The sequence below is a fragment of the Hyperolius riggenbachi genome, chromosome 3 (genome assembly GCF_040937935.1).
Source record: "Hyperolius riggenbachi isolate aHypRig1 chromosome 3, aHypRig1.pri, whole genome shotgun sequence".
In the NCBI taxonomy this organism is placed as follows: domain Eukaryota; kingdom Metazoa; phylum Chordata; class Amphibia; order Anura; family Hyperoliidae; genus Hyperolius; species Hyperolius riggenbachi.
This window is the reverse complement of record NC_090648.1, coordinates 29,895,200-29,909,556: the sequence shown is the minus strand read 5'-3', so window position 1 is coordinate 29,909,556 and position 14,357 is coordinate 29,895,200. Positions and strand designations below refer to the sequence as shown.

The window sequence follows — 14,357 nt, the reverse complement described above, 5'->3', positions numbered from 1 at the left end:
GCTGAACGACGGGACGTTCAAACGACCCGTCGTTCGCAAAAATCCGACGTGTGTATGGGCCTTAAAGAGAGTCTGAAGCGAGAATAGATCTCGCTTCAGACCTCATATATAGCAGGGGCACGTGTGCCCCTGCTAAAACGCCGCTATCCCGCGGCTTAACGGGGGTCCCTGTCCCCCCAAATCCCCTCCGTAATGCGGGGGAGCGCTTCCGCATTGGGGCAGGGCTAACCGCCGCAGCCCTGCCCCACGCGCGTCTGTCAGACGCGTACCTCCGCCTCTCCCACGCCCCTCTCAGTCTTCCTTCACTGAGAGGGGCGGGGGAGAGGCGGCGATGCGCGTCTGATAGACGCGCTGGGAGGCAGGGCTGCAGCTGTTAGCCCTGCCTCCAGGAAGAGAATATTCTACGACCAACTTGCGACCAAGGTTTGCGGGGGGTGGGTTGGGGGATCAGGGACCCTCGCTCAGCCGCGGGATAGTGGCGTTTTAGCAGGGGCACACATGCCCCTGCTATATATGAGAGCTGAAGCGAGATTTAGTCTCGCTTCAGTGTCTCTTTAACAGTCTCCTATCGGCGATCGCCTCTGGGAGATTGATGACAGTGCGCAGCTCTGTCATTGAAGCAGGGATGCGCACGCATTGCTGCGCGATCACCTGCAATCTCTGCCCCCAGGACTTGGGGCCCTTTTCCACTAGCGGCGATTGCGATGCTTAATCGCAAAAAATCAAACCGCTAGTGATTTTAAAATCGCTACAGTTTGCTTTTTAACATAGGAATCGCGGTAGGTAATTTCCACTACCGTGATTCGTTTTTTACTAAATCGCGATCGCGCCGCTGAATTATTTTTGCCGCGATTTGGCTATGCAGTGCATAGCCTAGCAAAATCGGGATCGCAAACGTCGGGAAATTGCTGGGAAATTTGGACTTTTGCTGAATCGCAATCGCTAGTGTTTAGTGCGATTGCTAGTGGAAAAGGGCCCTTACACGGTCCTGGGAAAGCCGCTGCGTTCACGCCAATTGACGTAGTCGTAAAGGCTTTGTAAGGGCTCTTTCACACCAGAGCTTGCGTTGGAGAACGCTCAAAGCATACGTTTTGCTGTATGCGTTTTAATGCGTTTTGATATGCGTTGCACTGCAGTGAGTGTGCGTTTTAATCCGTTTTCAATGCGTTACAGCACATAGGAAAACGCAGGTAATTTTTTTTTCTTTTAGTTCTCAACTTTCTACATTGTTCCTCTGTTGCATTCTGGGACTGATTGCCTGCGTTAACGGATTAAAAACGCGCATAGTGTGCGTTTTACATTGACTAACATTGTAACGCATCAGCGTTCTCCCCAGAATTTTTTTCCAGCCGGGTGGCATGAAATAGTAACCGGGTGGCATGAAAAAATAGCCGGGTGGGGCGAGTTGAGAGCATGCAGGCCGGTGCTTCTGTGTTCAACTCTGCTTACAGAATGGGAGGTGAGCCGATGACAGCCGGGTGCTCATCAAAACTAGCCGGGTGGAGCACCCGGCTAAAAGACCCTGGGGAGAACACTGCGCATAAAGCTAGCGTCGGCTGAAAAACTGCGCCTGGGTGCAGTGTAATGCAACGCACAAAAAGGCTGCGTTATATGTGAAAGCTAAAATGAAAGTCTATGGACTTTCATTTCACCTTGGGTAACGCAAACTTTACCCGTTGCGTTGAAACGCAGAAAATCTGCCCTAATGTGAAAGAGCCCTAAAGGACTGTTGTAAAGGATTTTAACAGGTCTGCTTCCATGAAAGCAGGAAGTATACACACTGCAGATATATTGCAGGATTTGTACCAGCTGTAACAAAGAAATGTTTTTCTATAAAGGTTATTATGCTGAGAGGCAGTTCTGAGTTCAGGTCCGCTTTAAGGGACACTGAATTGAGGAAAATCAGGTTAGATTAGATACAGTAGACTCTCATTACAGTAAACCTCTGGCTATAGTAAGCTCCGTCCCCTGGTCTCTATCATGTGCCTGTATGACTATACAATGTATGACAAATTCTAAACATCTGCTATAGTAAAGTACTCGGCCAGGTCCTTTGACGTTACTATAAAGGGGTTTTGCTATACTCACCTAAGAGGAAAGCTTAGTGCATCACAACTGCACATGCGCTTTAGCAATGTATTATTATTATTATTTAGTATTACTATAGCGCTGACATCTTCCGCAGAACTTTATAGAGTATATATTTTTATAACTGTCCCTGAGAGGGGCTCACAATCTAATCTATACAATAGTCATATGTCTATATCGTGTAGTGTATGTATCATAGTCTAGAGACAATTTAGGGGGAAGCCTATTAACTTAAGTGTATGTTTGCGAGATGTGGGAGGAAACCATAGTGCTCGGAGGAAACCCACACAGACACAGGTAGAACATACAAACTCAATGCAGAAAGACATTCAAACCCAGTTCTGCAAGGCGAGAGTGCCACCGTGCTGCCCAATGCAACGGTCCAGAGAGGTGTTCGGGCAAACAGCCTTATCAGCTGATAGCGGAGGATCTGTGGGCCGCATGGAGGAAGTGGAAGACCCTATACTGTCCAGAGCCTTCCCTCTCCCTAGGTAAGTATAAAATCTAAAGTGAATTTATTTCTTCCGGTTCTGACCAAAGGTGGCCACACATCATTAATTAATTTATTTATTTTTTTCAATTTCTTTTCATTTTTTTTCAGATTGTAACATATGAACAATCTAACCAATGACACACACACACACACACGTACACACACGTACACACACGTACACACACGTACACACACGTACACACACGTACACACACACACACACACACACACACACGTACACACACACACACACACACACACACGTACACACACACACACGTACACACACACACGTACGTACACACGTACACGTACACACACACACACGTACACACACACGTACACACACACACACGTACACACACACGTACACACACACACACACACACACGTACACACACGTACACACACACACACACACGTACACACACACGTACACACACACGTACACACACACGTACACACACACGTACACGTACACACACACGTACACGTACACACACACACGTACACACACACGTACACACACACGTACACACACACGTACACACACACACGTACCACACACACACACACGTACCACACACACACACACGTACCACACACACACACGTACACACACACACACACACGTACACACACACGTACACACACGTACACACACACACACACGTACACACACACACTCGTACACACACACACACGTACACACACACGCGTACACACACACACACGCGTACACACACACGTACACACGTACACACACACACACACGTACACACGTACACACACACACACTCGTACACACACACACACGTACACACACGTACACACACACACGTACACACACACACTCGTACACACACACACACACACACACGTACACACACACACACACACACACACGTACACACACACGTACACACACACACGTACACACACGTACACACACACACACGTACACACACACACACACACACACGTACCACACACACACACGTACACACACACACACACTCGTACACACACACACACACTCGTACACACACACGTACACACACACACACACACACACACACACACACACACACACACACGTACACACACGTACACGTACACACACACACACGTACACACACACGTACACACACCACACACACACACGTACACACACGTACACACACACACACGTACACACACGTACACACACCCGTACCACACACACACACACTGTACACACACTGTACACACACACACACTGTGCTATCTATACTGGGGAGGAGGCTGCCCAATACTGGGGGCACATCTGGTTATCTATACTGGGGAGGGGGCTGCCTAATACTGTGGGTACATCTGGCTATCTATACTGGGTAGGGGCTACCTATACTGGGGGCACATCTGCTACCTATACTGGGTAGGGGCTACCTATACTGGGGGGTTACCTAATACTGGGGGCACATCTGCTACCTATACTGGGGGTTACCTAATACTGGGGGCACATCTGCTACCTATATTAGGGGGTTACCTAATACTGGGGGCACATCTGCTACCTATACTGGGGGGGTACCTTATACTGGGGGCACATCTGCTACCTGCGACCATTATAAGTCAGGTCTTGCTTGGTTATGAGGAGATACCCTATTTCTCTCCTTGCAATAGTAAGATACAAACATAGGTAGGCAGTAATGGTAAGTATGTAAATGTGACAATGACTGATTCATACGTATCAAGCCAAAAATAAGAATAATTGAGATAATCCAGCCCTTGTGAGGAACTTGTCTTCATAACCTGAGGAGACAGCAGCAGACAATAGAACCTGTTGTGCAACTCATGTAATTCACCACTACAGCCTCTATCTTGTCAGAGTCACAGTTCCTGCATCACCTCAGGGCTTATAGATGACAAGGGGCGGTCACTGACATGCAAATCATTCCAAGGTGATTATGCAAATACTGCATGCAATTTTAATCTGCTTGAAAATGAACCAATCAAAAACCTCCTTGGTGGGAATTGATTGGTCCACTTTCAAGCTGCATATATTTGCATAATCCTATCCTAACACCTATTTGCATATTATTGACATCCTTGTAAATGATATAAGCAGCTTACCACAAATCCAAGTGGGGTTTATTAAAGAGGAACTGTAGTGACATATTGTAGAATGTATTAAATCATCCAGGATGCTGACTTTTAAAGTGGATCCGAGATAAACTTTTACTCATTGCATAATTGTGTTCCTTTCATATAGTTTATAGGGCATTCCTCAAGCCAAATATTTGTTTTGTTTTGTTTTAATACTCTAATTCCCTATAAACTAAACAAGCCTCGCCCACAGCTTCTTTTGTGCCTTGGCACTGTAGCAAGGGCTTATGGGAGCTCAGTCTGGGCAGGAGGAGGAGGTTACTAGCCATTGATTTCAGAGGCAGAGGGGAGGCGGAGAGGGGACTGCATTTACACACAGGCAAGCTGATAGCATCTCCAGCCCTCAGCCTGTGACAATGTAAGAAACAGAACATGGCTGCCCTCGTATCACAGGAAGAAATAATCATAAACTTTTGAAGTTGTTTGCAGCTAGATTTGCTGTGTAAACTATCTAAACTTTAGTTACTTGTTATAGTTAGTTTTTCATCTCTGATCCGCTTTAATGGTCATTTTCCTGGTTTTGGCATCAGAAATGCCTCCTGTATATAGGATGTAGCCCGGCTCTCCCAGTGATGTTTAGCCTAGGCTGATTAGCTATGCTGAATTCTCCAAACAGCTGTAACTTCCAACAATGCAGCAAGGTTGACAGGCAGGAAATTGTCAGGGCCATGGTTCTGACATCACACTGTGGGAGGGGTTTCCCCACACTGTCAGCCACACAGACCTCCCTGATGATCTATTTGAGAAAAGGCAAAGATTTGTCGAGGGGAAAAGGGGCATCAGCTACTGATTGGGTTGAAGCTCGATCCTTGCTTACCAGGTGGCCATTTGGGCCCAAAAACTTGGTGTGTGTACTGGTGTCTCCTGAGGTTGCTTAAAAACCTAAAACATTTGTATTTCTAACACATACATGTAAATATCTTTATCAATTTCTTGCTATTATCTTTACCTATTTCCATTACAGATGTAGTCTGACGCCTGCCTGCAGATCAGCATGTCTTCAGGTAAGAACTGGGTCATTGAGCAATCTATCACAGTGAGTAAATGTTTACACCCTAGTTCGTCCCTCTCCCTTCCCTGTTCTTATTGTTAGTAAAGCTGGAGAGTGGACTTTATAAGACGCTGCTGTAGCTGTAGCTGCAGTGCTGACCACAAAGCAATGATCTATTAGCGGTAGATAGAGGTTGTGGAAGGAGCTAGGGGATCTTTGCTTAAAGAGACTGCAACAAAATTTTTAGTCTTATTTCTTCTATGCTATATGTTCCTATACCTGTTCTAATGTGGTCTGAATTACTGCAGCCTTTTCTAGTTGCACTGTCTCTGTAATATATCGAGTCTTCTTTTCTTTGTCAAGCTTTGTCGACCCAGAGAGGAATGCGCTGCCTCTGCTGTGATAGGGAGAAGTTATGAGCGCCCCCTCCTCACACCCTTCAGGCTTTGTGTGTGTGTGCTTTGTTTATCCCTCACAGACACGGAGCAGTGCTTTTCAGCGCAGGAAGATTTGGGCACAGTTGGCGTCACCATAGACTGTAATAGGAATTACATCTATAGCGGTTCTCAGTGAGTAACGTCGGCGCTGTCAGAAGACGGAGCTGAATTTGCTTTTAAAGAAAACATGAACTGAAAATTAAGTCAAAATAAACATACACAAGTCATACTTACCTCCCTGTAGTCTACTCCTCAATCTCTTTCTCCTCTCCCACATCCTGGTTGTTCACTGTGATCACTAGAATTCTCCGTCCTCCATTTTGAAAATGGCTATTACCCCATAACAGCTTCCTGGTCAGCACACTGTTAAACTGTAACATCGCCCACTTGAGCCATAGGGAAACATGGACACATCCGTTGTCCTCTCAGCTATAACTGACAGCAACTGATATTTTACTGACAGCACCTGATACATTTCAGTTCTGACAAAATGTCAGAACTGTAAGGGATCATTGTCAGAACAAAAATGGTGCGCTTCTGAGAGGAACTGATGGAAAGGTAATGTTCATTTGAAGTTACCTCATGTATTTATTTTAAATATTTTTACTCAGTTCAGGTTCCCTTTAAAACACAATAATTCGGCCTCCAGCAATTATATGATTCCCCACCATCCATGGCGGCCTGGAGGGGGAATAGTAATTAACACGGCCGGGACTATATACCGGCTGTATCCTGCGCCCAAGTCTTCCTGCGCCGATTTCACATGTATGTTCACAGACACGTCTCTGCTCTCAGTTTCAGCTTGTCTGAGGGGGGAGGGAGCTGCCAATGCTGAGAAACTGAGAATCCCTGACTGGAGTGCAGATAATTCACAATGTAATAAAAACTTATAGTATACCGTAACATAATATATACTGTAATAGTAATAATAGCAGTATTTGTATAGCGCCTTTCTCCTGTCGGACTCAAAGCGCTTGCGAGGTAGCCACTAGAGCGCACTCAGTAGGCAGTAGCAGTGTTAAGGAGACTTGCCCAAGAAACTCCTTACTGTATATACACACAAACATCACTTCCTGGTTGGCGGCCATGTTTTTTGTTTGTACACACTGCCTAAAACTGGAGATTAAAAGCCAGGATCGCTGCAGGGAGCGGCGGAAACGGCAAAGAGGGATCCAGGAGATCACAGTGACTTGATTGGTATGTTTTTTTTTTTTTTTTTTATTGTACAAACCAGACAGTACAGATTCTCTTTAAAGGGAGGGATTAGCTGCTGTCTCCTCCCAATTCCTCTCTGACTACTTCAAACATGGGTGAAGATGGAATAGAGGAGGGGTCTGGACTGCTTTCTGTCTAGTAAAATTGAAGTGATGTTTGAACAGGAGGGGAAGTTACAGGATGCAGCCAGCATGGTGTACTGATTATATTCATTGCAGAAAGAGCAGGCAGGCAATACACATGGCATTGTGGACTACCAACTAACGGACTGGCACCACTTCAATCTGTACTGAACTCGGCTGCTCATCTCATCCATCTTTCTTCTCCCTCTTTCTCGGCTGCTCCTCTCTATCAAGCTCTTTACTGGCTGCCAATTAGCGAAAGGATTAATTTTAACCTGTTCAGGACCACAGGCTTTATTTCCCCTAGTGACCAGGCTATTTTTTACAAATTAGGGCTCTGCAGCTTTAAGTGCTCGCTGCAGAGCCATACAAGTCAGCACGCAAGTGATCCCCTCCCCTATAGAGCTTTCTGTTGGTGGGCTCTGATCCTTGCCAGCATGTTGGTTTGTTTGTTTATTTGGGTTGTTTTTATTAACCACTTCACCACTGAGGGGTTTTACCCCCCTGAGCACCAGAGCAATTTTCACCTTTCAGCGCTCCTTCCATTCATTCGTTTATAACTTTATCATTACTTATAGCAATGAAATGAACTATATCTTGTTTTTTTCGCCACCAATTAGGCTTTCTTTAGGTGGGACATTATGCCAAGAATTATTTTATTCTAAATGTGTTTTAGTGGGAAAATAGGAAAAATGTGGGAAAAAAATAATTATTTTTCAGTTTTCGGCCATTATAGATTTTAAATAATGCATGCTACTGTAATTAAAACCCATGAAATGTATTTGCTCATTTGTCCCAGTTATAAAATCGTTCAAATTATGTCCCTATCACAATGTTTGGCGCCAATATTTTATTTGGAAATAAAGGTGCATGTTTTTCAGTTTTGCGTCCATCCCTAATTACAAGCCCATAGTTTATAAAGTAACAGTGTTATACCCTCTTGACATAAATATTTTAAAAGTTCAGTCTCTAAGGTAACTATTTATGTATTTTTTTTTTATTGTAATTTTTTTTTTTTTAATTACAAGGTAATGAGTTAATTTTTACTGTAAAACTAATGTATTTGTATATGAAAAATGCTTTAGGGTGTAGGTTTACTATTTGGCCACAAGATGGCCACAGTAACTTTTTGTTTATGCGACCTGCAAGCATAGGAAGTACGCTTGCAGGAAGTCCTATGAGGCCGGGAAACTTTTTTTTTTTTTCACAATGATCGCGCTGCTTCCCAAAGAAGCAGCTGATCATTGCTGGGGGGCAGAGATCAACGAATGGGAACAGTTTTTGATCGCTCTTGTGCCTCCCCAGGGGACAGCCGATCGCAGCGCATTACATTAACAGTCTCCTAGCATTGTTCACCACTGGGAGACTGATGATGCAAGCGGAGATGCGCGCGCATGGGCACGCAATCTTCTGCAAAACACGCCCCCAGGACTGCACGCCAATTGACGTGGAGCGGTCAGCAAGAGGTTAAATTCTTATCCCTAACCTATAAAGCTCTCCATAATCTCTCCTGTGTACATCTCCTCACTAGTTTCCACATAACAACCCAACCGCAATCTCAGATCTGCACATCAGCTTGTGCTATCCTGCTTTAGAATTACCTCCTTGCATTCACGTGCACAAGATTTCTCTCACGGCTCACCCCTCCTCTGGAATCCCATGCCACAACACGTCCGTTACTCTCCAACCTTTAAAATCTTTAATCAAAAACTATACTTCCAGGTACATCACTTCCATATTGGCCAGAGCGGACTCATTCGCGACCATTGGTCAGATGATGTTACTCTAGCAACCCAAGTCTTTAGCCGTTCTTAGGTCATGGGGTAGTTGGAGGACACGCCTCTCTCCGCCCACAAACCAATGGAAGTGATGACTAAACAGATTATTGATAGCCATCACCTGCTGGGCAACACTACAACGGGGGAAAGGAATACTATATCACTGGATCTGCAGCCATCACCTGCTGGGCAACACTTTGCAAGGGGACAGGAATGGCATGTCACCTCATCTGCAATAAATCAAAGTCCGAGACAAAATACTAACTACTAAATTAATAATTCATAAACTGTATTGCACAATACACAGGATTCTGGCCAGAATAACTTGCCTCTTCCTGCATCCTCTACAGATTGGCTGTGTAAGTGTCCACAAGGAGCCTGCCCTGGACTAAGTTGGCCCAATATATTATTCTGAAGGTGGCCACTAACGATACAATTTGCTGAATGATCATTTACAAATGATTGAATGATAGAAAATAAACATCTGTGACCACTAATAGAAAAAAAATCTAACCAATCCGATTAATGATATCGGATGTGATTATTTAAGAGATTTTTGTCCATTTGTGGTCCCAAACGATAATTTCGGATCGCTCATACGAAGAGTCATTCGTAAACTATCATTCGGAACTTGTACCGTTAGTGGCCACCTTGACACATACTATGGACGATGCTAAGCGGCCATAGGAGGATTGTTAAGGTGGCAGCCAATGGTACAATTTGCCAAATAATCGTTTACGATTGAGTATTTGGTTGAGCACATCGTCGTGGGGAAATCTACTAGGGAATAATTTGTGCACATATTATTTATACTGAAGCTAACGCCCTCCTTTGCTGTACCTGTTTTAAATGCATGTTGTGTAATTTTGTCCATATTGTGGACCTCTGCACAACTTTGCAAATAGCTAATTCGGTTACAGCCTCTGTCTGAAAGCCCTGCCAGTTCCTCCTACCTCACAAAATCAGAAATGGTCGTTTGGGACCACTAATAGACAAACATCTCCTAACCAATACAATCAGATTGACAGGGGCATCTGATCAGATTGGTAAGGAGATTTGTTTGTCCATTAGTGTTCCCAAACAATCATTTCCGGTCGTTCATACAAAGAATAATTTGTAATTAATTGTTCGGCCAATAACTTTATCACTATTTGTCACAACAAAACCATCTACAGTATACCTTGTTTTTCTCGCCACCAATTAGGCTTTTTTTGGGTGGTACATTATGCTAAATATGCATTTTAACAGAAATAATAAGGGAAAAAAATCATCATTTCTCAGTTTTCGGTCATTACTGTTTTTAAAGAGAGTCTGAAGCGAGAATAGATCTCGCTTCAGACCTCATATATAGCAGGGGCACGTGTGCGCCTGCTAAAACGCCGCTATCCCGCGGCTTAACGGGGGTCCCTGTCCCCCCAAATCCCCTCCGTAATGCGGGGGAGCGCTTCCGCACTGGGGCAGAGCTAACCGCCGCAGCCCTGCCCCACGCGCGTCTGTCAGCGCGTATCTCCGCCTCTCCCCCGCCTCTCTGTCTTCCTTCACTGAGAGGGGCGGGGGAGAGGCGGCGATGCGCGGCTGATAGACGCGAATGGAGGCAGGGCTGCAGCCGTTAGCCCTGCCTCCAGGAGCGACCAAGCCTGCGACCAAGTGTCGCAGTGGGGGGTTTGGGGGTGAAGGGACCCCCGGTAAGCCGCGGGATAGCCGCGGGATCTATATATGAGAGCTGAAGCGAGATTTAGTCTCGCTTCAGTGTCTCTTTAACCTCCTTAGCGGTAACCCCGTGCTGGACACGGTGTAAGCCACCGCGGAGGATTCCTTATTTCAAACACGCAGCTAGCACTTTGCTAGCTGTGTGTTTGGTCTGATCGCCGATGGCGCCGCTACCCGCCGCGATATAGCCCCCCCGCATACCCCTTGCACAGCCTGGCCAATCGCTGGCAGGCTGCGCTATAGGGTGGATCGGGACTCCCTGTGACGTTGATGACGTCACTCCGTTCGTCACCATGGCGACGGGGGAAGCCCTCAAGGAGATCCCGTTCAGAACGGGATTTCCTTATGGGCGAGCGGCGAGCGGAAGCTACAGGGGGACGCCGCAGGGAGGGGGGAAGCATGTAGCTAGCGCTAGGCTAGCTACATGCTAAAAAAAGGTGAAATAAACCCTCCTGCGGCCGCGCAGCGGCGGGAATTATACCGCCAAGGAGGTTAAATAAAACATGCTACTGTGAATAAAACCCACTTATAATATTTTCCCATTTGTCCCGGTTTTTACAATCTTTAAAATATGTCCCTAGTACAATGTATAGCGACAATATTTTATTTGGAAATAAAGGTGCATTTTTTTTCAATTTTGCTTCCCATATATGCAAATATAACAGTAATATACCCTCTTGCCATACATAGTAGTAAAGCAAAGTCACGAACGTAACTATTTTATGTATTTTTTTTTTTTTAAATGTTGCTGTTGCTGCTGTTTTTTTTTTTGTTTTTTTTACAAGTTTTATTTTGGTAACTATAGGAGGGGGGGGGGGGGGGGGGGGTTCAGTGAGGGGGAAAGTGTAAAAAGTAGTGTGAAATGCATTTTTTTTTTCATCTCTAGATGTCCTCACACTCTGTCTCTGTGAGACAGAGGGAGGATGTTGTAAGAGCAAAGCTCATTGGCTTCTCGTTGAAGCCATGATCTTTGCTTCTGGGCACTTTGATTGGTTCAGGGAAGACTTCTTCCCTTTTCCCAATCGAAGGCTGTGCGGGTTCCGACGGCGCGATCACAAAAGGTAACAGCAGCGAGGGGCGACGTTTTAAAACGTCCTGTAGTCTGTTAACAGGGACCAACAAGGACGTTTTACAGGTAGTGGTTAGTGGTAATTCCTCCTTGGCAGAATTCCTGACACATGAAGGAGCTGTGTGTGTGATTTTAGAGCTAATAGACACATGTATCCCTATTGCTGCTCAGATTTCTTTCGCCATTGGTGTGAAGCAGATTTTTGGTTAAGTTGCCCAACAACAACCTAGTGGTATTTTTTGGTAACTGTAATGACTTTTGTAGCCAGATCAGGCAAGATGGCTGACCTCTGCTAATACAGAAAGGAGGACATGAATGATGGAATGGAAAACCTGAACTCCTAAGATTTTTGAAGAGGGCCAAAGCTCAATACTTTGAAATAATGTGTGTTTTCAGAAGGTGAAATAGTACTTGGCGTGGTTATTCAAAAGTGGAGCTATTGGCTTATTTTTCATCAGTTTTCCTATTTGTTTAACATTTTTTATTTATATTTTTCGTCTTTTTGCAGGATATCCCGCCCCCGTCCAGACACAGCCACAGTGGGGGAATGGCAGCACATTATATCTTAGCCAGTTCTCCAAACCCACCCCGGTGGTGCCTCCAGGTCTGGAGTATCTTGTAGAGGTGAGTATGATTGATTACGGAGGATAAAAAATTATATTCCCGGTGAACTCGTTTTAAAAGGGTGGCACAAACTCCGTAAGGAGGAGAACTTTGAATAATGAATTACTACTCATCAGTAGTAATTCATTATTCAATGATTACGGAGGATACCACCTGGAGTGAAGTGGTGGAAGAGGGAGAAATGGGCCCACGCAGAGCGGCGAGCAGAGGAGTGAAGTGACTCGCCTTTCCAGGATTAAGTGGTGGGATGCCTACTATCCATCTTACTCCTAGTGGTGCCTGGTCTGCAAGTCTGCTGCGGCATCATCACATGACCCGCCAGTAACAGCAGGTCTCCAGGAGGAAGATGCGTAGCTGCAGTGCTCGTTTAGCCGGGTACTCCACCCGGCTATTTTTGGTTAGCACCCAGCTGTCATCGGCTCACCTCCTCCTCTGCTGAAAGCAGTTGCACAAAGAAGCACCTTCCCTGCATTCTCTCATCTCGCCCCACCCGGCTACCTTTTCATGCCACCCGGATACTATTTCATGCCATCCGGCTGGAAAAATGTCCAAGGAGAACACTGAGCTGGATCCTCTGCTCACCACTCTGCATGGATGAGGGGTGGTTCTGGCTACATATACTGAGGGGCACCTCTGACTACAGCATTGCCACGCTGTCACTGTGTCTGCAGGGGATTTTTGGATGTACTTCTAGGTGTTTGCCGGTCACCCTGTCGGCTCCTCCTCCGGATTATAATGAAGAAGGGTGAAGGCGCCCAAAAATAAATATCTCTGAGTATACGTTATAAAGGCATAAATATATACATGAGATATCTTACCTCTCCAGATGAACCAACCTATGAAAAACAAGGGTTTAGATCAGGTATGGTTTATTTAAAGAGAAACTCCGACCAAGACTTTAACTCCCAATCAGTAGCTGATACCCCCTTTTACATGAGAAATGTATTCATTTTCACAAACAGACCATCAGGGGGCGCTGTATGACTGATATTGTGGTGAAACCCCTCCCACAAGAAAAGTATGTACTCTTGGCAGTTTCCTGTCTGTGAACCTTGTTGCATTGTGGGAAATAGCTGTTTACAGCTGTTTCCAACTGCCAAACAGCAAGCAGCAGCTACATCACCTGCCAACAGTAAAAATGTCACCATGTGATGTCAGAATATAAACCAGGGATTTAAAAAATGTTACAATGGGCAAACACTGACTAAATCATTTATACATAATTAATTATTGTAAAAATGAAGCACTTTTTTATTACATTTTTTTCACTGGAGTACCTCTTTAAGCACAGTTAAAAATACAATGCGTTTCTCGGGTCTTTGTCCACTTCCTCAGGTCAGCAAACTGTGTTAGAGAATTCAGTTTGCACCGTGGGCCCCAACAAAATACAAAAGTCTGAGAGAGCTTTATTTTTGGGTGCCTCTCTGCTTCTTTATTGCCCACTACATCTCCAACAGGTGTGGTGGCATCCACAGCTAGTAAGGACCCCAGGAGAGTGGCCGCCTGGTTCTGGAAGGACCTGGAGTACCGAGCTAGGAAGGTGAGTTCCTTGTAAGCCAGTGATCTGCAAACTTGGCTCTCCAGCTGTTAAAGGGGAACTGAAGAGAGAGGTATATGGAGGCTGCCATGTTTATTTCCTTTTAAGCAATACCAGTTGCCTGGCATCCCTGCTGGTCTATTTCCCTGCA

The 14,357-nt window shown here is 45.3% G+C and overlaps 1 protein-coding gene across 2 annotated transcripts in view; it reads left to right on the top strand.

Annotated features, from left to right (window-relative positions):
* The window catches only part of LOC137562510 (phospholipid scramblase 3-like), a 61,212-nt gene that overhangs the window by 9,120 nt on the left and 37,735 nt on the right, over window positions 1-14,357 (top strand). For both annotated transcript variants that reach the window (XM_068273912.1, XM_068273913.1), the window contains exons 2-3: window positions 5,688-5,727; window positions 12,554-12,669. In XM_068273912.1, coding sequence (XP_068130013.1) covers window positions 5,718-5,727; window positions 12,554-12,669 — 126 coding nt within the window. In that variant the 5' untranslated portion in view covers window positions 5,688-5,717. The remainder of the gene's footprint in view (window positions 1-5,687; window positions 5,728-12,553; window positions 12,670-14,357) is intronic.